The sequence below is a fragment of the Arthroderma uncinatum genome, assembly GCF_011692745.1.
Source record: "Arthroderma uncinatum strain CBS 119779 chromosome Unknown scaffold2, whole genome shotgun sequence".
Taxonomy (NCBI): domain Eukaryota; kingdom Fungi; phylum Ascomycota; class Eurotiomycetes; order Onygenales; family Arthrodermataceae; genus Arthroderma; species Arthroderma uncinatum.
Window position 1 is genome coordinate 3,908,499 of NW_022983864.1, and position 23,184 is coordinate 3,931,682.

Consider the following 23,184-nt stretch of genomic DNA (forward strand, 5'->3'; position numbering starts at 1 on the left):
GGCCATATTCTACTCTTTGTAAGGTAGACCAATAAGGATATAGGCAGGTTGAAGTCAATTAGATAGCCGTCGAGATCGCTGGTAAGTTGGTAACTGTGGACAGCCCAATAGCCAGTACGCCAAAGGGCAGGCAGCCAGTAGCAGGCCGGCGGAAGAATAGACGGGCATTACTGGCCAGGGATGCCTCTATCAACCTATACCAGGATTCCACATAAGAAGTCTTCATGTCGGCCGCGACGACCTGCCGCGCATGGGAGGTCTGGGGGAACCCTGCAGCCTGCACCTGGACTGGATCAGTCGGCGCCAGCGAGGCCTCCACGTTCGCCGTGCAGATATATCCCATATCGTGGAGGCAAGTCTCTTCGACCTCTGCCAGGCCGCAGTCGCGCCCCTGAATCTCGTACTTGATACTCATACTTATACTCGTCATGGAGCCCACACGTACCTATACTTGTGGTCTGGTGTAGTTCTGGGGAGAAACGAAGTATAGATACCTCCAACGGCTCTGGCGTCATTGGGTACATGATCGCGCCGTGTGATTTACCGCAGACGACGAAGTACCCCCGAGTGGCCCCGGTCCCGTGGCGCGATAAGAGATAAGGGCTTCGAAGTCATCTTCCGCTTTCTTCTTCTTCCTCGAAACGCATCCTCGTCATCCCCCCGACGACCTCCATACCGACCCGGACGACCGCCATCAAGCCGCGAGGGTCACACACCGGCGCTGGAGCTGCTCTGATCGTCTCTCCTGTGGAACATCCCTGGCCCTGGCTGCCTCGTCGCTGCTCTTATATATACGCTTGCCTTCCCCGTGTACTGTGCAGCTGCTGCTATATCCTTCTGCCACCCCGTTGTCGCCTCTCACCTAGCTGCCATATATACGGAGGAGTGTCTTGGATAGCTCCGATTACCAGCTGGCTTGGAATCGACCCTAGTAAGGACACCTGCGTCTCATCCTCTGCTCTGCTCTGTCCTCTCTTCTCTCTGCCTTTACCTTGTCTTTGCCTCCTTGGATCTGCCCTAGTCATGGGTTGCATGTTAGGTGCCTGACTACCACAATGATTCACAAAGTACCTTGCAGACTGCTGACTTCTTCCCTTGCTCCACAGATATCATTTCTTTTGCCTTTGTTGCCGCCTGCAATAGATTGTTTCATACTGCTTTGTGAATTCACGTTTCGTCCGGTCTTCACAGGCTTCCTTCACTGGAACACAGGCTGCCTCCCTTCTGCATAAAATTCCTCCATCCCCGGCCCTGCACCCTCAACATCAACACCAATATACTCCTACGCCTTCCTGCTCGTCCTCTTCCCTTTTTCAATAGCTTCCCGGACGCCCATTCCACCAGACATAGCTCGCTCAGGTCGAGAAACTGCCTCAGATGAGTGTAGAGTGCATCATACCAGAACTGATACCTTGACTGAAGAAGAAATTTGAACGTACATTTTGGCGTGACAGCTTCTGTGCCACCCAAACCGATGTGCTACCATCCCTGGGAACTCCATAAATCATGGCTACACCATCGGCAGAAAGCTCGAAGCGGGCAAACACGGTTGTGGAGGATGAACCGTTGAATTTGAGGATAGGACAGTACACCCGGCTAAATGAGATTGGCCGTGGAAGCTTTGCAACAGTCTACCGGGGTACTCACAATGTAAGAACCAGCTTCCTTTGGATCGTATAACCCCATTTGACAAGCTCTGGGGCATGCGCAAATCTGCCAGAGTAGCGGAGAATAGGCTGACTGAGACTTCCTCTAGGAATATAACACTTTTGTTGCCGTCAAGTCTGTCACACTGGTTCGCCTTACCAGGAAACTGAGAGACAACCTGAAGCTAGAGATTGATATCCTTAAGAGCCTGCACCACCCACATATCGTTGCTCTTATAGATTGCTATGAGACAGCATCACACATGCATATCGTCATGGAGTTCTGCATGCTAGGCGACCTCTCGCGCTTCATCAAGAAACGAAACTCCATGGCCAAACACGAGCTGCTCCGAGATATGATGGCCAAATATCCAAACCCTCCCGGAGACGGCCTTCACGACGTTGTTGTTCGTCATTTCCTAAAACAGCTTGCCAGTGCTCTCCAGTTCCTCAGAGCCAAGGACCTGATACATCGTGATGTCAAGCCTCAGAACCTACTCCTTCACCCTTCTCCCATCATCTGCTCAAAGACCCTGCTGCAATCCGTCTCCTACAAGGGAAGCGAGGACTCGTTTACTCCTATTGCCGGAGTTTCATCATTTCCCATGCTTAAAATAGCAGACTTTGGATTTGCGCGTTCCTTGCCATCAACATCACTCGCCGATACCCTCTGCGGATCGCCACTATACATGGCCCCGGAGATATTGCGGTACGAGAAATATGACGCCAAAGCCGATCTATGGTCTGTGGGCGCGGTCCTTTACGAGATGGTTGTTGGAAAACCACCTTTCAGAGCTGCTAATCACATCGAGTTGCTACAAAAGATCCAGATGGCAAAGGACCGGATACGGTTTCCACGGGACCTGGAAGTAGCTAGCGACATGAAACGGTTGATTCGCAGCTTGCTAAAATGCAGCCCCGTCGACAGAATCTCGTTTCCAGAGTTTTTCGAAAGTCCGGTTATCGAGTGTGACATTCCTGGCCTGGTAGGAGAAGATTTGGAGGAACAGATGATGCGGAACGCTGCACGCGAGAGAGAGCGATTTGAAAGTGAAGCTTTGGACCCTGAGGGCCTTGAACAGGAGGTTCCGGAACAGCTAGATGTCCAGGATATGGACGAAGAGGTTGCTGCTCCATCCACCGAGAACGCGCCAGCTCCCGATATGGGGCCTATCAAAACCCGGCCGGGTCCTCAGCCGATAGTAGAACGAGGTTTGCGGACAAGCTCTGGTATAAGTCGAGCAGAAGGCCGGGAGAAACACGACAATGCAGTAAACCATCATAGTGAAGGCACTCCTGTACCGACGTCAACCAAATATGACCGGCCTGTTGTCAGTGAACCTGCAGTGCAACAGCAGCGGAGCAATAACCCACATTCTTCCAGATCTTCGCTCACAGAACAGATCTCTGGCCCCTCACAGAGCCCTCGTCCAAAGCACAAGCAACTGTCAGACATAGAAAAAGAACGTGCTGCCCAAGACATTGCCTTTGAACGAGACTACGTTGTAGTGGAAAAACGCGCCGTCGAAGTAAATGCTTTTGCCGACGAGCTTGCAGCAAGCCCACGGCTCCAACAGCAACAACTAAGCTCACGTCAGGCTGGCGCTATCGTTCGTCGTGCTACAACAACAGCTACTCCTCATTCTCTCAAGACCAAACAAATTGCCCCGCGAGATCCCCAAGACAAACAAACTAAACCGCGAGCCGATTCTACGCACAACCGACGCTATTCATATGATAGGAGATATGGCCCCAACCCAAGCTCTGCCACATCTGCCATCTCCAAAGCTCTCAACATGGCTAGCGGAAGACTTTTTGGCGTTAGCTTTTCTCCACCTGCGGCGCTGACGAAAGGTGGTCGGTCTCCACCACTGGGATATAATCCGTTTCCATCATACCCCATTGCGCAGAGCAGCTTGATAGTTGTTGGTGACGAGAAACCCCAGCATTTGAGCCATGACTCCAAGACTGTGCATATTATCGAGGAGTGTGCTACGCGGAGTGACGTAGTTTATGGATTTGCTGAAGTTAAATATAAGCAATTGATCCCAGCTGCTCCATCGACACGATCGGAATCTACTATCAAGCAAGCTGATTTTCAAGAGCATCCTGACGACGGCCTCACGATCGATGCAGTACTTATCCTCTCTGAAGAAGCTCTTGTTCTATATGTCAAGTCTCTATCCATTCTAGCAAAGGCTATGGATATTGCAGGTGCATGGTGGGCTCGTAAGAACCGTGAAGAGAGCCCAGGTAACGGCTTTACCACCAAAACAGAGAGGGACATCGCTATCAGTAGCCGAATTAATAACGTTGTCCAGTGGGTTCGAACCCGTTTCAACGAAGTACTGCAGAAAGCCGAATATTCCCGTCGACGACTGCTGGAAGCCCAGAAACAATTACCCCCCGACCACCCATATCGCATGTCTCACGAGCTAGGCGAGTCTGAGAGCCTCTCGAGCTTTGACCAGTCCGCCGACCAGGTTGTGATCAGCTCCGGCATCACTGCAGAAAAACTCATGTACGACAGAGCACTAGAAATGAGTCGAACGGCCGCTATCAATGAGTTGACCGGCGAAGATCTATCTAGCTGCGAAATAGCGTATGTTACGGCAATCAGAATGCTCGAGGCCGTGCTAGAGAGCGAAGATGCTTCACGATCATCTAAAGAGCGAGGAGCAGCAGACGGGAGTAGTTCGACTGAACACCGTATGGAAGACAGCCATATCCAAGGAGAGGATTGTGAAGTTGTGGCCAAACGTAAGGATTTCATTCATTATACCTGTCCTAAGCAGACGTGCTAACTATTTTCCTTAGTGGTAGAAAGTATTCGTGCTCGTCTGAGAGCTCTCCGAAAGAAGATGTCGATGATGGCAAAACGGACCTCAGCGCCTCCAGCTGTCCTCTCGCCAAAACTTCCACCGGCATCACCAGTCATGGCCCACTCTCCATCCAGATAAACGAGAACATGCTACTCGTAGTCGCCATTGGCTAAAATTCCAACGCACTACGTACACCAATTTTCACAAAACCCGCCCTAACTTCCGTTGTGCTAAAAAAAAAAAATATATTAATGCACTGGCGGCAATTGAACACAGTCTCTCAATTTTTACCTATCATGTTCTATTCTAGTCATCCCTTCTGGCTAACTGGTCCTACCTATGGCCTCTTGTCCTATTACCTATTATCATTATCCTGATACTTTTACTTCCTCGAAGTTATTCTTTCCACCTTGCATTCCATCGTTTGACCAGAATGGCTGTCAAACATTAATATGCTTCTTCCCCCCCCCCTCTTTACCTGTCTTATAACTGGCGCGGTCTCCTTTTCTTTCACCAGGCACCATTAAGGGTTCTTTATTATACCCTTTCGCCTTCATTTTTGGTGTATACGGTTTCTCGACGGCGGTTGATTTTTATTTCCTATTGTTCGTTTCTTTGTTTTGTTCATCATTCCATTGGGAGCCGCGTCTGGAGTGGAGTTTAAGATCGGGGCCTGGTTTCAGCTTTTGTGATTTTTTGATTATTTTTTTTGCTATCTTACTCTATCTCCTATCTTTAAAGGTTTGCGATCTAATTTTGATATGCATTTAACTTACTATGGAGGTCCATAGGTTAATATAAAAAATGATATTGGCATTTTGCCATCATAGGATTTTGTGGCAGGGCGCCGCTAGAATTTTGTTGTCCCCATGCTTGTTATATAGACCGCCGTAAAGGGTGACTATAGAGCATGGGATGAAGCTGGAAATAGGTCTTTACCTGACACCAGCACGGAGAACAAGCCTCGAGAGCATACCTATGGGGTGATACCAATATATTCTTCTATTTGACCTTAAGGACTTACTAGACTACTCCTTAGCAACCCCAGAGGGTGGTGGTATCGAATCATGGACAATCAGTTATGGATGTTCATTGAACTCTCAAACTAAGAAGAGCCAGTAAAACAATGTGACCTGACTTGTCATAACGCCGCTCTATCTAATCCAGACCACATTACGAGAAAGGAATGTGTACAGTCTCGCTAATAGCAACGTTCAGGATATACTCTTCTGAGCTACAGGGGCCATCAGCTCGACTTGGCCCTACCTGATATCCACTAAATCGTGTTGGAGTCATCGGGACAAACTACGCTAGGCTCCAGCAGTGCATTTATCAATTAGCTACGCCATGCGTTCCTCTAGCGGACCTTAAAGTCACCATATCCGAGCGGAGTACTAACTTCCAGTCTGAGCTTATCTACGGACTTATAAGCTATACCACCTGTAAAGATTCGCCAGAAGAAACGGTTTCCAAGGAGTGAGCAGCTGTGAACAACGATGGACCATTTGGTACAGGTGGGGATGCTCGTACATTGGTAGCTACCAAGACGGCCATTTCTAGAAGTCGAGCACCAGTGTTGTTGAGCTTTTTTCTATATAGAACTTATTCCACCTCCACTTCCACCTCGAACTACCTAAGCCAAAGTTATTATCTAAATATTTCACTTGAGTAGAGGGTATGAAATTTAACTCAGTCACAAAAATGGTAAAGGAGCTTAAAATATTTGGTCCCTAGAAGCTGATAAGCGCCAGTGTCGATATTCGATTTAACCACGCCAGGTAGTTAAACGACTGTAGATGAGAGATTGTACATGTTTATTACGTTAGGCTTCTGAAACCTCATTTTCTTTCATATCAAGCTTGAATCCGCCTACACAACCCCTTTGAAATAAGCCATCCGGATCGTACTTCCTACTTGCTTCCTGCAAGGACTTTACGTTTTCCTCTCCATATCCGTCAAATGGCCTCTGCCAGTCCCCGCAATAATTCATGTATCGGTATCGATGGCTCGTTCCATTGGCGGCCGCGGCAGCATCGATCTTCTCGATTGCTTCACGCGTCAACTTCTCAGCAAGTTCGTCGTCACGGTGTTCAACCCAGTTAACAGTAAACGAGATGATGACAAGAGGTTCAGTGGTATCAGATAACCCAAAGGGATTCCCGTCGCCACCTTCGCCTGCCCAGTTTGGTAGCATGGGCTGTAGGACAAGCGTCCAAGACATACCCTTGATATTAGCACGCTTGATGGGTACAATGGCATCGCTATATGCAGCATGCACGGCATTTAGGGTGGCCGGATCATTTTTGATGGTCGTGGTGGCAAGTACCTGGCGTCTTCCTGGAGGGTTGAGCGAGTTCATCTCATCGCATGCATCTGCGAGAGAGCGAACTTTGCAGGTGCTCCAGAAGCGCCAGAGTGACTTAAAAGAAGAGCTGCTCCAGCACTCAGGCCATTTCTTCTTCTTCTCGGGGAGCTTGGTGTAAACAAGATTAACAGAAATAGCCTGTATGCCGAGTTGCTGAAGATAGGTAAAACAAGCAATAGGACCAGATGCATGACTGTCGTATCCAGGGCCTGGTTGGTCTGGGTGGGCTCTGTTGACGAATTCATGGAATGCGGAAAGGACCTTTGTGGCGTTGCTTGAGGGCATATAGAGAAAACCACTCCAGATGTCGGAGGATGGAAAGCTACGAACTGTAATACGCGTGAGAATACCGAAGTTATTGCCGCCGCCCTTGAGAGCACGCCAGAGATCAGGGTTGGTGGAGGGAGAGGCTATAGCTACGGAGCCAGAGGCCAGCACGACTTCGTAGCTGAGGACGTTGTTGCAAACGGAGCCGACCCGCTGAGAGAAGAAGGAAATGCCGCCTATTTGTTTCCGTGTCAGCTTTGGGTTACGAGCACTCTAAACGAGAGATAGAGATTAAAAAATGGAATGGGACAGCTTCAAAAAGTTATACCTCCCAATGTCAAGCCGCCGACTCCAACATGGGAGTTCCTCCCGCCAGCAACAACAAGGCCCTTCGCAGCTAGCGCTTCGAAAACCGGCCCCCATCTCGCTCCTGCTCCAATGACCACGCTCAATCCATCCTCAGACGGCGTCACCTCGCAAAAGAGGCTCATATCAATCATTACACCGTCCTCTATACTTGCTGCATGCGAGACTGCGGAATGGCCACCGCTACGAACAGCAAACAACCCCCCAGCTTTAACGCCCCCATCCTGACTTCTTCGTTGGTCATACTCGCGTTTGAGGATAGTGACGGCTGTGCAGAGCTGGTCGACGTTTTGGGGCCTGACAACACATGCTGGCACTACCTCGCACTCTTGCTGGGCCCAGTAGGTGTCCATCGACTTCTTAAAGGTGACTGCATCTTGAGGCAAGACGACGACATTTTCAGGCAGCGCCGACCGAAGTAGCTTGTTGAGACGTATAGCAGCTTCCGACGAAGGGGCCGTGAGCTCTGGTATTTTGGGCTCCTTGTCACCGCCGCGTAAACGGCCGCGCATAGCGAATATAACGAGGGGGACGATAATGACGAGGAGGGTAGCTGCAACGGCTGGAGAGACCATGATGACCTGGAAACGTGACTATCGTATAGAAACCTGATATCACCGGACAGGCACGCTATGAAGAAGCTCGTCTAAGGACGTCCACCCGCAGACATCCGGCTGAGTCTTGACGATCGAACTGGCCCCCCTCCCCAAGGCCGCCCTATTGTGTCACTCAAAGCTCCAGCCACCCTTGCTTGTTGGTTGTTCTTTGTTTCTGTTGCTCCCGTACCAAATGCGTCATTAGGCTAAGTAATAAGGTTTTAAGCATGTGTCTTTAGGTTTCGGGTGGACTAAACTCTAAGACCCACAATTCTAAACCTTCATCCTTCGTAATTAATTCCATACATACGGAGTACAAAAACTGGCCTATGATATCTACACACGGCCAAGCATCCGAGCTTCCTAGCCCTGGCCGCAGAATCCTTCAGAATCTTGTCACTTGTGTAATCAGATCCCCGCGGCGAACCCCTGCTCCCATTATACCCGGCTGCTATCACGCTTTCTCACAAGGAGTCTCATGAAGGGACTTGGCACTCTCACCTTACCAAAGGTCAGGAATGGCGGTGCCGTGGGGTTTTCTAGTTTGAATTCATATTGAAGAAGGAGATGCGAGAGAACCATCTTGATAACGACGGACACGTAGAAGCGTGCGGGGCTATAACACCAGTCATTATAAGTACAATAAAAGGGTCTTGGTGGGGGTGAATAGGCTTACCAGGCATGCTTGATGGATCCCCAAAATGGAAACTCATGACTCGGATGGGTGAATCGAGTCTCAGATGCGTCACCCTTTTCATCGACAAAGCGGAACCCTTCAAACTCTTTGCCGTTTGGCCAGATGTTCTCATCACGCATGAGGGCGAGCTGAGGGATGGCAAGCCAGTTGCCAGCTGGGATGTGACAGCCATCCTCCATAGTGTACGGAACCATAACCGTACGAGGAGCACTGACTTTTTCGGGGAATTTGTGTTAGGTGCATGTTCCTTCAACTATCATGCGGGAGAGGGGCAAAATTACCAATTGGGCCTGGGCTCAGGCGAGAAGTCTCCTTCATGAAGCTATCTAGATAGGGCATCTCTCGGTTCATGGAGCCGAATGACAAGTTTTCACACTCCAGGGCTTCTTCCCTGAGCTTCTGTGAATATTCTTGGTGCTTGCACAGTCTGTGAATGCAGAATTGCACAACCTGGACTCGAGCTTCAGTATGGGTGATTCACCATGGCGGTTGTATTACGCTGCAAAAATAAAGTACGTACCATGGGTACCTGAAATGCACTTGCGAATAAAAGTCCAAGTGATATCTTGGCTACCTCGGTGGCATCTCGTAGCTTGGTTATCTCGGATGCCCATTGAGCAACATGTCCTCCCGCATGCTGATGATATAGTTCTTTAGTTCTACTGCCGTTTGAAAAGAGAGGACCCAACATACCTGCTTTTCTTTGCCCGCATCTCTATCATTGAGAGCTCGAGAAGTATGCCATAGCAGAAGATTATAGACTTTGGTTCTGGTTATACCCCAGCCCATTGCAATGGGGCCGATGAATCTATAGACTTGTAAGCTCCATGTTTCGTCAAACTTAGAGTGATTAACTTACGGTGTAAGGAAGGCTGGCATCATATCCACAATGGGAAAAGCCCGTGCACAGCTCCAGAAAAAGTTCATGATATCGTCGTAAACCTCAGGGCGGTCGGCTGTCGTGCATGATGCAGTTAGCTCGGTACAACATACCGGAGGTTGTGACTGTGGTACATACCCTGTTCCTCTCCGACCAACGGCAAAAGATTCACGCTGGTAAAAATCCGAAGAAGCACAGGCATGAGTCTAACTGGCTTCCACTCATTTCCCTCGCATGCGCCTAATTGGAGAGATAATGTTAGGATCTGTGTCGAATCATCCAGCTTTGCGCTGACACATACCGTCCAAAGCAGGAGCCATCTCCGAAGCCATTGCTTTCTTCACACGTTCTCGAAGGGAGTCGCTCATTAAAGGAATGTTCGATCGGAGCTTGTTCTTCAATACTCCAACCACGACGCGAGACACCTCGCTTTGGGTCCCCTTGTTCTCTATCTTGACTTGATGTGGTCCCAAGATTGGGCCGGTGGACGCAAGCTATTGCAGTTTAGCGATGTTCTACTCTTGATATAAGCAAATGAATGAGATTTAGCAGCCTTACCTCGTGCAGAGCTTGTTGTAGTGATAAAACATGCTCTGGTTCACGGTCCAGCTGCTTGAGCGTGTCCTGCTCTGATACGAAAACTATCCAGCGATCTAGCATCGGAATAGCAAACGGTTTGCCATTGCTCTAAATCATATCAGCCATCGTACTGCAAAGAAGTGGTATATTTCTGATTATACTCACCGATTCATACGCCTGCTCAAGGAGCGTCCCCGAATCAAAAACCATATGCAACGCCGTCAACCACCTTCCAAACGGCGTAGGGTATGCTGCAATAATGACTTTGGACTAAAAACCAGCGTCAAAGTTAGCATGGCCATTAATGGTACCATGTTCCGTATATGCATACCGGCGCCTTCCACCAATATTTCCACAGTATCTGAGTCGTCTGCCATGCCAAAAGGAGGTATATTATATAGTACCAGTGCCAGTTCCAACCACGGGAGTCAAGGGCAGAAGCCAGCTTCGAGAACGACGGAAGTACTGGAATCGCCATAGTAACAAAGTGCTTGCTCGTGGGCTCTGGATGCATGATGGGCAAGATTTTTTTTTGTGACCCCTTAATTCTCTGTTCGACTCATCCCCTTCATACGGACACCGTAACTCTTAAGTATAGCTGTTAACGAGCGGACATTGGTGGACCCCCCTTGAACCGCCAACAGACTCGACACTAGACACCCTTGGCTAACCCGCATTTTGTTCGGGAAAATGTCTTGAGTAGCGTTGCATTTGGGGGCAGGCGGGTAAAGCTAGCTGCTGGCTGCCTCCTCGCGAGCTGCCTGTCTTCGCATGTTGAACCGCTGAGGTTTCGAGAACGATATGCAGAACAAGGCAGATACAGTACAAGCGTTCAGCCTCCGCCACGTCGATCATTTTTTGCATCTCGGGGAAGTTGGGGGCTGGAAAAGCAATGTTGTCTGTTCCTGTTCCATTCTTAGTGATGCGTATTCGACAGGGAACATGATATTAAACCACCAGGGAGTTCGGCCCGGCCTACCTAAACGCAGAGCTAAACGGACTCTGTCCACCCTATTAACAGGGCTCAACAGCCTGGACAGAGCTTCGTCCCATCCAGCACTAGCCATTACGAGGCCGACTTTCGTGGACTAATGCAAGCCCGCGAATTTAAAATCCTTCACGCATGTACATGTGGGACATCGGGGAGTAGTTTTTGGTGTAAACTAAGTATATTCCATGTCTCAGCCCCGGCGCATATATGTATCCATTGTACAGATCAGCCGCTGTGGCAGGGGTTTTGGTTGCATTTTGATCACTCCGCATGGAACCATCACCATTTCCACGAATAGCCCTGGGCGGACCAGCGGGCACATTCCCAGCAATCTTCAGGAAAACATCCTGGCCCCCTTTCCTGCACATGTGGCACACTCAAAAAAAAGAACCCTGGTGGTGCATGGTGGTTGGCGGTGGGTTATCACAGCCTCGTCGGGCTTGGTTGTCCCAATATAAGGGCTCGACAGCCTTGCCAGTGTTGAAAAAACATTCAGTATCAACGACGGATAACATAGAGGGTACTGGTTGTAGCGTCTTCTTTTTTACAAAGTGTCAAGGTCTCTGCAGCGATACTTTGTCATGATCTATACCAACACTGTGAACTCGCAGCCATGAACCACCCACGTCCAGATCCCAAGGCCTTGAAGAGCATTCCTCCACAGGTACTGGCGACATTACCAGCTGGAGCACCGCCGCCGGGCGTCATACCAAACTATGAAAATCCTACAACTCAAGTCCCAGTCATCATAGGAGTTGGGTCGGCATTTCTCGTCCTAGCTTGTTTCTGCTTCTTCATTCGTATCTACACAAGACTCGCCATATCAAAGACATGGAAATGGGATGATCGTAAGTAGACACCCGGTGCAGATTGGATACGGCGAACATTATTCGAGGCTGACTGCTTTAACTAGTGACGATAACTTTGGGATTTGTGAGCAGCCACAGTCTTACCATATACTAAAAGTTGGCGGTCTAACAGCGATGATATATAGCTATTCAGTCTTGTGTATTTTGGAGCAGCTGTCAATGGTAAGCGAGACGGCCCCTGCCTTGCCTTCTTTCAGCATAGCTAACTATTCAAAAGGGTGCGTCAATGGTATCGCGGGCAGGCATCAGTGGGATGTCCATCTTGACGGGCTCATCGGAAATGCCAACCTATACGTATGTGTGAAGGCTTGATCCAGAGAGAACTCTGCTAACGAATAAAATAGCAAAGCTACCTCACCGTCATCATGGCGACACCGGCATTAGGACTCATCAAACTTAGCCTCTTCATCCAGTATTTTCTGCTATTCAAAGTTAGGCGATATGTGAGGATTAGTGTGTACGTCGGAGCCACGCTATCAGGCCTTTTTTACGTGTCGACTTCGATCACCTCGTTTGTGATGAGCAGCCCGTGGCCCGGAGAGTCCATCCTCGACTGTATCCTGTCATGGCACTATCTGAAATTTGCCGATTTCTCCATCCCTACCGGTATAATCGGTATGCTGGTTGACTTGGTTCTTTTCATCCTTCCAATACCGGCTGTTTGGCAACTACAGTTGTCTACAGCAAAGAAACTCGGTATCATACTCGTGTTCATGACTGGTGGCCTGTAAGTTCGCACCTCTCCTGCTAATCAGCCACATAAAAGGGTTTGCCATGAAAACTGACTTGTATATCCGTTCAGTGCTGTGGCCGCATCAGCCGTGAATCTCTACTACCGCACCCTGCTGCAAAATGATATCACTGATGCATCTTGGAAAGTCGGATACGTCTTGCTCTGGTCGTAAGTAAACCTGTTGCCTAGTCATTTACCTTACGGTGCTAACTGAAACCGTGCAGAATGATTGAGATGTTTGCTGGAATCACTGCTTCCAGTATGCCTGCTGTCCGACAGTTCTTTTCTTCTCGCACTGGCATCCTCTCCAAGAACTCAAGACCATCTTTCACTCCCACCATTTCAAGCATCCACGGCCGATTCAAGCGATCTGGCCACGAGGAGCTCCTCAACAGGAAAGATATGGCTTTCAAACAATGGGGCTATCCGATGAAGAGTGACGAGGAGAACAGCTTAACCAGGTCTGAAGAAGCCCGACAGAGCTTCAAGATGAACAATGGATTTCCCCAGGCTCCGGCTCCAACAACATGGAAGCCAGAACAGAGTCAATGAATCATGCTTAGATGGGCGTGTTTGTACATAGTAGAATGAGAATTAATGAATGCAATGTATATATTTTCTTTTCTGTTAAAAAATGACAAAACATCTTCAAGCTCGATATTTCTGATATTTTGATGTCTCTGGGGCCAAGCCTATTCGGGTTTAGTCTGGCTGCTTACATCTACAACTTCATTGCTATCAAGCTCCAAGCCGTTTTTAAAGATTTAACGAGATAGACAAAAAAGCTTCTACCAAGATGGACGGGAGAGCAGAGAATAGTTACGGGTCTATAGCCCCTCCGCAACCTCCTCCGGAGCCCATCGAACGGCCACCCACTCCTCCTCCACCTCCGCCTGCTGACCATGCCTTGCCTCCTCCGCCGCCGCCAGAAGTTCCGGCTCCTCCTCCGCCCCCAGAGTCCCTCGCACCGCCGCCTCCGCCCCCTCCAGAGCCAAAGAAAAAGAAAGGATGGGGTGCGCAGAAAGCTACGACCCCTCTGAGTGTTGAGGAATTGCTTCGGAAGAAAAAAGAAGCAGACGAGGCTGCTTCGAAGGTATGCATATCTCAATCCTTTGGATGCCCTTTACCGAACCTACCCTCTCCTATACTGTCTATGCATCAGGATAAGCCTTACTTACGTTCTGCTAACCTATAATTCTATTATCCAGCCTAAATTCCTTAGTAAAGCGCAAAGAGAGAAGATTGCGTTGGAGAAACGAATGAAAGAAGTCGAAAGTAGTCGTCGCGCAAAACTATCCATAAATGGCAATTCAAAACCAGAGTCGAGGACTCCAAACCAAGAATCAAATGGATACTCTTCATCTTCTACTCCCAGGCCTAGTGAAGCTGCTAGGGGCGGCAGCTCAAGGCAAATTCCTACAGGACCTCGCGCGTTGAGACAACACGAAGCACCTACCGGACCAGCGTCCATGCGATCGTCAAATCAACAAAAAGGGAACGATACAACACAAAGCTCTGCCGCATCCAATTTAGCGAACAAGGGCGAGAAGCGAGCTCTACCAGAAGAAGCTCAGGCGCAATTGATCAGACAAAGGTATATGGGTGCAGACCAGAGATCCAGCTTCTCAGCGAAGAAAAAGCGACGGCGGACCACGGAGAGGAAGTTTAATTTTGAATGGAATGCAGAAGAGGATACTAGTCCGGACTACAACCCACTATATCAAAATCGCTCAGAGGCGAACTTTTTTGGCCGTGGTCGATTAGCCGGCTTTGCCGATGAAGTTGCGGACGACACCGTGAAAAGATATGCAAAGGCATTGGAAGATAGAGATTCTGAGGCTGGTAGCGTTCGAGCAAGAGAGATATTGGAGATGGAAAGACGACGGAAGGAAGAGAGCGGGAGGAATGCCATTGATGCTCACTGGAGTGAGAAGAAATTGGAACACATGCGAGAACGAGATTGGCGAATTTTCAAGGAAGATTTCAACATAAGCACAAAAGGCGGCAGCATGCCAAACCCCATGCGTGCATGGTCTGAATCAAATCTTCCCAAGCGTCTACTTGATATCATTGACTCAGTTGGATATAAAGATCCCTCACCCATCCAACGAGTCGCTATACCAATTGCACTACAGAATCGAGATCTCATCGGTGTTGCCGTCACCGGTTCCGGTAAAACTGCAGCATTCCTCCTACCACTCCTTGTCTATATTTCTGCTCTCCCTCGACTAGACGAGTTTGAATGGCGACGAAATGACGGGCCCTACGCCATCATCCTAGCGCCAACCCGTGAACTTGCGCAGCAAATCGAAATCGAAGCAATGAAATTTGCAGCGCCACTCAATTTTAACGTCGTCAGTATCGTTGGTGGTCACTCGCTTGAAGAACAGGCATACAACCTACGTAACGGAGCTGAAATCATTATTGCCACTCCGGGTCGACTGGTCGACTGTATTGAGAGGCGAATGCTTGTCCTCAGTCAATGCTGCTATGTCATCATGGACGAAGCAGATAGGATGATAGATCTAGGGTTCGAAGAGCCTGTCAACAAAATCCTTGATGCTCTCCCAATGACAAACGAGAAGCCGGATACTGAAGAGGCAGAGAACGCACAAGCAATGAGCCAACATATTAGCGGCAAGGACCGATACAGACAGACAATGATGTACACAGCCACTATGCCTTCAGCCGTTGAAAGGATAGCGAGAAAGTACCTGCGGCGCCCTGCAATTGTTACCATAGGTAATATCGGCGAAGCAGTTGATACCGTAGAGCAATGCGTCGAGTTCGTCTCAGGAGAAGATAAACGTAAGAAACGGCTTGCCGAAATTCTTACGTCCCGCGACTATCGTCCACCAATCATCGTATTTGTCAATATCAAGCGAAACTGTGATGCTGTTGCAAGGGATATTAAACACATGGGCTTCTCGGCGGTCACATTGCATGGTTCTAAGACTCAGGAACAAAGAGAAGCAGCCCTTGCATCTGTCCGTAACGGGTCGACGGATGTGTTGGTTGCCACAGATCTTGCTGGTCGTGGTATCGATGTACCCGACGTTAGTTTGGTGGTTAACTTCAATATGGCGACCAATATTGAGAGTTATACCCATCGTGTTGGAAGAACTGGTCGTGCCGGGAAGAGTGGTGTTGCTATTACCTTCCTGGGCAGCGAGGATAACGACGTTCTGTATGTTTACGCCCTCTTACTCCTATTATGGAACATTTCACTAACCCATTTCTCCAGATACGACCTTAAGCAAATGTTGATGAAATCCTCTATATCTCGAGTACCAGAGGAGTTACGCAAACACGAAGCCGCCCAGTCCAAGCCAGTCAGGGGAATGGGCGCAGCTGGTCAGAAAAAGATCGAAGAAAGTACTGGGTTTGCAGGCAAGGGCGGCGGCAATGGATGGTAAAGAAAATAATATCCAGCCTCGAGAAAGCAAAGCTTGGTGGCTGTACGATACGATATATATGATCTGAATAAGCGAAGACTTTCATTGAGATGTAACGTTACGACGCTTTTTAGGTGGGAGTTATAGTAGGTCTATACACCCTAACCTTACGGCATGATAGGGGTGGCTATAAGAGCTTTACCATCCCGAAAGTAAGGGTAGCGTCCTAAGCGAAGATAAGGTCGTTAGTCCATTAAAAGACAGGCTGGTCAGTTATCTAGCTAGTCTATGGAGAAACCTTTGTATCCTAGGGATAAAGTATTCAATCGAGTTTGATCTAGGACTTGTATCCGTTTGACTTGAGCCAAGACTCTACATCTTCACGATCGCGTGAGAGCCAACCAGTCTTAGCACGAATAGCATCGAGACTCTGCTCGAGAGATCGGTCGTAGCCCTGTGTATCGAAGATTAGCATATGTCACCCATATTTAAATACAAAAAAAGAGGAAAATTTACCTTGTGATCCTTGTCCTTAAAAAACTGCTCAACTTCCTTCATCTGCTCAGCAGTGCACAGGCTAGCGCAAGATATCTGGATAACAGAGCCCAACATGGAGAAAGCAGGAGGGAGCCTCTTGGTCAATCCCACCCAGTTCTCCTGCAGCCACTTCCAGCGGGCTAGTATACCTGCAGAGTGAGACCGAAGGCCGGACATGGGCATGTAGATATCCTGAATTCTAACTTCCTCGGAAAGAGTGAGGGCAAGGGTCTTCTGCATGATGGCTGGGTCCTCGCAGGCACCCAGGCAGCGGAGAGCAGTGTTCTTTTCAGCAGAGGTGGGAGCATTCTTGTATCTGTCGAAGATGATCTCCCATTCCTTTTCGCCGCCATTTTTAAGGACAATGTCGAATACACTGCCGCGAATGTTGGGGTGGATGGCGCTGTGGTCACCAGCTGCGAAGCGCTTGAACATATCGGTGGCTGCGGCAACGACCTTCTCGTCACCGGCGGAGCCGGCGGCGCTGAACATGAGGGCCTTGTACTGCTGGAGGACATGGCCGTCGTTCTCGGTGAATTCCCAGCCGAGTTCATGGGATTTTTGGCTGACGAGATTACGCTGGAATGTCTTCAAGGCATCCTTGGTCTTCTCATCTTCGAAGATCCAGGCTCCACGGATAGATCCGAGACGAGTGAGAATTTCGTTCCAGACAACGAAGTCATTCTCTTGGTCAAATCCTTTCAGAAGTGACAAACTTCCAGAAGTCTTTTGGTAGCCAGAGGCGGCGAGAACACCGGCATCGGCAATCATACCGGCCTTGTCCTCAACAGTCAAACGGCCTGCCTTAGCATCCTGTCCTAGCTTCTCAAGACGTTCTGGGCTGTAGCAGGTTCTGAAGAGGGAGGAGTGGTCGGCGTTGAGTTTATAGAAGTCGAGGTCTACTTTGATGTCTTGGCTTCGTTCCGAGAGGACAGCGGCTTGGTCGATGCTGTCACGGCCCTTTAGTCCGAGGACGACAGGGTAGATGGTCTTGTCATCTTCCGTCTTGACATCTCCGGTGCGGAGGAAACGGTTTTGCTGGACGTTGATGGTCTGGTTCTCCTTGTTCTCCTTTACGGTGAGAACGGGGAATCCGACCTCCTTGGTCCACACGTCCATGACCTTATCGATGGGTTTACCGCTAGCTTCGCTAAGGGCGGCCCAGAGATCACTAGTGGTAGTGTTTCCATAGGCGTGTTTCTTGATGTAGGCCTTGACACCTTGGAGGAACTTCTCCTCGCCCATGTACTTTGAGATCATTCGGAGCACGGCGGAACCCTTGGAGTAAGAGATAGCATCGAAGATCTGGGTAATCTCATCGGCGCGTTTGACTGGAACCTCGATGGGGTGACTGCTTCTCAAGGAGTCAAGAGACAACGCCTGTTGAAGGTTGTCGATAACATAAGTCTGCCATACGTTCCACTCTGGGTAGAAGACATTGCACGAGTACCACGACATCCACGTGGCGAAGCCCTCGTTGAGCCAGAGGCCATCCCAGAAATCCATGGTGACCAGGTTACCGAACCACTGATGAGCAAGTTCGTGTTGCACAGTCTCGGCAATACGTTCCTTTGTAGCGGCGCCGGTGGTTTTTTCGTCGTACAAAACGTCGACGATTCGGTAGGTGACCAATCCCCAGTTCTCCATGGCACCGGCCGCAAAGTCGGGCACAGCAACCATGTCCATCTTGGGCAATGGATAGTCGTTATCGAATGCCTTTTCATAAAAGGCAAGAGTCTTGGCAGCAAGGTCCAAGGAGAATCTTCCGTGCTCGATGTCTTGGTCTGGGGTAGCGTAGACTCTGATTGGCACTCTGAAGGCCTTTGTCTCGATATAGTTAAGGTGGCCAACAATGAAAGCCACAAGGTAGGTGGACATGAGTGGGGATTTGGCGAATTTAACTGCCTTTCTGGGGTGGCTGACCATAGTGGACTTCACTTCGGTCTCGGATTCCACGTCCATGTTGCTCAGACAGGTCATGTCTTTGTCCGCAATGAGTGTAACCGTGTACTGAGCCTTCAATGCAGGCTCGTCGAAGCAAGGGAACGCCCTCCTGCAGTCGGTAGGCTCCATCTGGGAGGAAGCCATGTACTTTTGGTTGCCATTGGCGTCCTTGTAGGCACATCGATAGAATCCGGCCATGTTATCGTTTAGGGTACCGGTGAACTTGAGGTTCAACTTGGCCTTTGAGCCAGCCGCGAGCTTCTCTCCAAGGGTGATCGTGGCAGACTGGTCATCCTTGTTGTAGCTGATGGGTGTAGAGGCGGGCACTTCAGTTCCATTGGCGTCGACGGCAGCAGAATCGATGGTAAGGTCGAGTGCGTTCAAGGTGATGGATGTAGTCTCTTCGACAACATCGAGGCTACAATTCAACGGTCAGCACCAGCTCAAAAACCAAAGCACAAGGACACGCGGGCTTCCATACTCAACCTGAACTGATCCCTTGAAAGAAAAGTCCTCGAAGTTGGGCTCCAGGGTCAGGTCGTAGTGAAGCGGCTTCACGTTGGCGGGGAGGATCTCGCGACCTGCAGCGGCCACGGGCATGGAACCCGCGGCGCCGTCTTCGCCTCGTCGTGCGCGACACATTCTCCTATACGAGCAGAATCTCTTGAACTGGCGGGATAGACGAGCAGAGGAAGAGAGGGAAGCCTGGGTGGCAGTGATCGAGGAAGCAGAAGAGAAGAGCGACGATGGCGGGGTGAAAGGCGATGCTGGGCGGGGAGTGAGGCCGGGCGTGATTGGAGGGCGGATGTAACCTCTGCGGGAGGGATTAATGTTCAGGCGGAGTGGGCCCAGTCGATATAAAGACAGTGAAGACGAAGATGAAGAGAAAGGAGAAGAAGATGAGGATGAAGGGGAAGAAGAAGAAGAAGCTGTATACGCCGAGAGGGACCGCGATGCAGCGTGTGTTGGAGGTCGCGCGAAGGCACCGGCCCTCCGCATACCGGCCGCCTGCGACAGCATCATCCTGGAGATGGGAAAGAGGAAAAGACCAAGTAGCAGACGCAGAAAACGCTAATTGGAGGTTTATACAGAGAAAAACAGACTCCGAGCCGGTAGACGCTCTCTGTCGGTTCCTATATATATGGCTTCCAGGTCGATGTGATATAGACAATTTGATAGACAATTGGACAAGGCAATTGGATAAAGGAGTGACGGATTAAATCCAAACGAACGGTATATAGCCAGAATACCAGCAGGTTCTCCCTGCTTCGTCGTCTCCTGCTCAAAATATCAATTCGACAATCGAATTCTCGATCTTTTTCTGGCGTCTTTTTTTTCTCCGGCGAAAAAGGCGCGTCTTAAGGCCGATGGGCCAATCATAAAAGGTACCTGCTAATACACCAGATTTGTTAGAAAAAATAAGTACTTCCTATGGCTTGGCACATAGCTTAGCGCTTCTTTTTTTTCCTACACCAAATTTTCTTTCCTCGCGTTTTTCTTTTTTCTTCTTCTCATCAACGCAGGAAGGATTTGATAATAGACAGCTTCGATCTTGTAACGAGACATTCAGAGCTGTTTCTCACCCCTTTCATGCTAGATTACTTCTATTCCGCTAGTTTGAGGAGATCGGTTCGGTTCATCAGAGCTGCTAAGTGAACTGTTTCTCCATAGAATAGTCGGCACATCCATCACCATGGGGATTATCAAGACACACCACAAAACTACATGTTCGGTTCTTCCGTTGATGATTCGGCCAAGTGAGTGAATCTTTGTACAGAGATAGTATACACGATACGTGTTGAGAGAATAATACAATCTGTTACGACCCCATTTCTCATATCAATCACCAACCTCTCAGCAATTTACATGTCCTACAGCTTCAGGGAAGGAATTCAACCCCTAGACCTTCCACCGGAGAACGGGTTCATCCAGCTGAGGGGATTTGCCTGTCTTAGGCCCTCTTTCTGAGTGCGCTTCACTGACGGGACTCTGACTGCTACACTCCTCACAGCGCCGTTATCCTCTTCCAGCGGATGCTCAACAATGTTATAAAGGTTCATCCATGGCAGTAACTTTGCCCATACTACCCAGTAGATCGCACCGACAACAAACACGCTCAGTCCGGCCACACAATGCGAGTAGTATGGTAAGTACGCGTATACATTGTCTTTCGGGGTAGGGGGTGGGAGGAACGGGGCAACGGTGAGGTAGATATTGGAAACGAGGAAGAAAATCGTGACTGGCAGCGTTGCGCGGATGCCTGGTGCCCATCCTGGGTATTTCGACGAGCGTAAGTAGATATGCATGAGTCCTGCGGCGACCAGGACATTCACCACCGATAGAGGGTATGAAATCATGCTGTCCGAGAGGCTCATTTATTAGCCAGCACAACACCATCACGCCATGTGTGATATGGCAAATAATACAAGGAGTACTCACTTGAGTAGGAAGATATATGCATCCCCTGGCGGCGGTGCAAGCATCACTATCGCCGAAAGAACATAATGTTCCAGTAGCCCGGCAGCTGGAGAGTTGAACGGACGCTTACTGGCCCAGAACTTCGACAACGGGAGTACTCCTTCTTCACCGAGCGCTTGGACAACTATACACCTGGTTAGAAAGGAGTATAGATACAGGAGCCAAGGGTTAAGCTTACTTCGGCCCTGAGAGAAAAGCACCGCCAGGACATTTCCAAAAGCTGATAGTGCAATAAATATGGACAACACTCGCTCTGCCTTTGGGCCAAAAACATGGCGGAAAAAGGAGGCTGCGAGTATACGCCCAGAACCCAAAATTTCCTCCTTTGGTACAACAGCAAAGTATGCGATGTTGACCAGAAGATAGAGGATGCCAACCAAGGTGACCCCTATAGGAGCTGCGATTTTCAACGTTCGGATCGGGTTTCGCGTTTCACTGAGGGACTATATGTATAATCTTGTCAGATCCGCAGGGACAGTCGGCGCAGGTCAACAATCAGACTCACATAGTTGGCATTCGAATAACCGACATATGACCATATCACGCTATACAATGCGGTGACCATTCCGTATATGCTTGGGCGACGGTCTCCCCACGTATTCGAAAAATTGTTGGAAATGTTGCCCTTGGTACCTCCCCCCAGTGCCACCGCTCCACAGATTATGATGACCATAATCACAACCAGCTTCAACATTCCAAGTGCGTTCTGCAGCCGAAGTCCCCATTTCATTTCGATGGCATGGACGAAAAATGCTACCGTAATGCAGGCAAAGCCAATCCCTCGTTGATTCCACCGGCTAACTTCCACGCCTGCAGCATGCAGAACATACTCTCCAAACACGACACTATTTCCAGCTGCCCATCCGAGTAGTAGTGCATATGAAGCGTATATCGCCGTTGCGAGGAACCTTGGTTTTCTGTAAACGAATTCCAGGTAGTTCTTCTCCCCGCCATTCCTATAATAGGTCAGCAAACGGAATATCTTCTATGACAATGACTGGATGGGCAAATATATCAGCCGTCTAACCTTGGAATTGCCGTCCCAAACTCGAGATACACCGCCGTACCAGCCATCGCAATCAGCATTCCAATTATCCAAACCACAAGGGACATGCCGACGCTGCCAGTCTGGGCTAAAATGGCACTTGGTGTAGCAAATATTCCGGTTCCAATGATCCGGTTAAAGATTAAAAAGGTAGCACTGAAAACACCGATCTGTCGTCCACTGCTGCTACCACTGGTAGGATGTTCGACATGATAATTGTATTCACCATCACCGCCACTGAAGTCGGAACAGGTACTTTTGCCAACTATTATATGTCCACATCAGCATCACAACCCATTTAGCAGATGATACATAAGACAATAAATGGAATGAGCCAACCCTACAAGAGTGTATAGTCAAATCCATTGGTGGAAGGCTGATGTCACCAAAGGATAACCTTCCAATATCTTCTGAGGGTTTATTCGATGGTAGTTCCATGATAGAATTACCCAGAGTTTTGGTGGAAGTTCCTTCAGAGGTAGTATCGTTCGAATCCGCCATGACGGAAGAGAATAATGACGGTGTTTAAGGCGGAGGCCGGGGCCACTGCAAAACCAAAATACCGAAAGGCAAGACAAGCAAGAAACATAAATATACCCTATAACTAATGGTATAGGAATACACGATAATGGTAATACTTGGATATCACAAAGAGGGACTTCGTCATATTGGAATCATCCAAGTTTCATACCATCAACAGTGCTCGATCTCTTTATATGGGAAGGAAATACCCAAGGCCCTGGATGGGAGAGACTGCTCATTTTGGACCAGATACCTGGCAGGAACGGCTTGCATGGCAATTTCCTTCTATCGGGTCTCAAATATCGTTGGATCTCAGTGGTATAACGAACTTCTATCATGTATAAATAGCTTTGCTTTCATGAATATGAAAGCTGTACTCAAACTGCATCCGTCTCGCATGGTTTAAGATAATCGTTGGATATTTGTAGTAATTCCGCCGGAGACCCATAACT

At 49.1% G+C, this 23,184-nt stretch overlaps 6 protein-coding genes across 6 annotated transcripts; 2 read left to right on the forward strand and 4 right to left on the reverse strand.

Annotated features, from left to right (window-relative positions):
• Nucleotides 1-58: 58 nt before the first annotated feature.
• Nucleotides 59-524, reverse strand: GIQ15_03157 (uncharacterized protein; the record flags this gene model as incomplete). Its single annotated transcript, XM_033550574.1, has 2 exons — nucleotides 59-445; nucleotides 495-524. The coding sequence occupies 2 exons, from the start codon at nucleotides 522-524 to the stop codon at nucleotides 59-61; spliced, it is 417 nt and encodes a 138-aa protein (XP_033407735.1).
• A 982-nt stretch (nucleotides 525-1,506) lies between these two features.
• Nucleotides 1,507-4,606, forward strand: GIQ15_03158 (serine/threonine-protein kinase unc-51; the record flags this gene model as incomplete). The annotated part of the gene is made up of 3 exons (XM_033550575.1): nucleotides 1,507-1,650; nucleotides 1,757-4,406; nucleotides 4,464-4,606. The coding sequence occupies 3 exons, from the start codon at nucleotides 1,507-1,509 to the stop codon at nucleotides 4,604-4,606; spliced, it is 2,937 nt and encodes a 978-aa protein (XP_033407736.1).
• A 1,684-nt stretch (nucleotides 4,607-6,290) lies between these two features.
• On the reverse strand, nucleotides 6,291-10,732 carry GIQ15_03159 (putative Cytochrome P450; the record flags this gene model as incomplete). The annotated part of the gene is made up of 13 exons (XM_033550576.1): nucleotides 6,291-7,336; nucleotides 7,429-8,047; nucleotides 8,564-8,678; nucleotides 8,739-8,973; nucleotides 9,041-9,209; nucleotides 9,280-9,396; nucleotides 9,453-9,567; nucleotides 9,619-9,715; nucleotides 9,778-9,879; nucleotides 9,941-10,133; nucleotides 10,198-10,326; nucleotides 10,384-10,488; nucleotides 10,550-10,732. 13 exons carry the CDS (start codon nucleotides 10,730-10,732, stop codon nucleotides 6,291-6,293), a joined length of 3,225 nt encoding a protein of 1,074 aa, XP_033407737.1.
• Nucleotides 10,733-11,822: 1,090 nt separating this feature from the next.
• On the forward strand, nucleotides 11,823-16,227 carry GIQ15_03160 (pre-mRNA-splicing ATP-dependent RNA helicase PRP28; the record flags this gene model as incomplete). Its single annotated transcript, XM_033550577.1, has 11 exons — nucleotides 11,823-12,057; nucleotides 12,123-12,142; nucleotides 12,204-12,240; nucleotides 12,296-12,372; nucleotides 12,423-12,693; nucleotides 12,763-12,805; nucleotides 12,881-12,979; nucleotides 13,036-13,355; nucleotides 13,588-13,904; nucleotides 14,020-15,998; nucleotides 16,056-16,227. The coding sequence occupies 11 exons, from the start codon at nucleotides 11,823-11,825 to the stop codon at nucleotides 16,225-16,227; spliced, it is 3,570 nt and encodes a 1,189-aa protein (XP_033407738.1).
• Nucleotides 16,228-16,543: 316 nt separating this feature from the next.
• On the reverse strand, nucleotides 16,544-19,710 carry GIQ15_03161 (aminopeptidase 2; the record flags this gene model as incomplete). Its single annotated transcript, XM_033550578.1, has 3 exons — nucleotides 16,544-16,660; nucleotides 16,723-19,105; nucleotides 19,169-19,710. 3 exons carry the CDS (start codon nucleotides 19,708-19,710, stop codon nucleotides 16,544-16,546), a joined length of 3,042 nt encoding a protein of 1,013 aa, XP_033407739.1.
• An 869-nt stretch (nucleotides 19,711-20,579) lies between these two features.
• GIQ15_03162 (high-affinity methionine permease) lies at nucleotides 20,580-22,711 on the reverse strand (the record flags this gene model as incomplete). Its single annotated transcript, XM_033550579.1, has 6 exons — nucleotides 20,580-21,045; nucleotides 21,127-21,289; nucleotides 21,344-21,608; nucleotides 21,671-22,121; nucleotides 22,193-22,475; nucleotides 22,660-22,711. 6 exons carry the CDS (start codon nucleotides 22,709-22,711, stop codon nucleotides 20,580-20,582), a joined length of 1,680 nt encoding a protein of 559 aa, XP_033407740.1.
• Nucleotides 22,712-23,184: the final 473 nt, after the last annotated feature.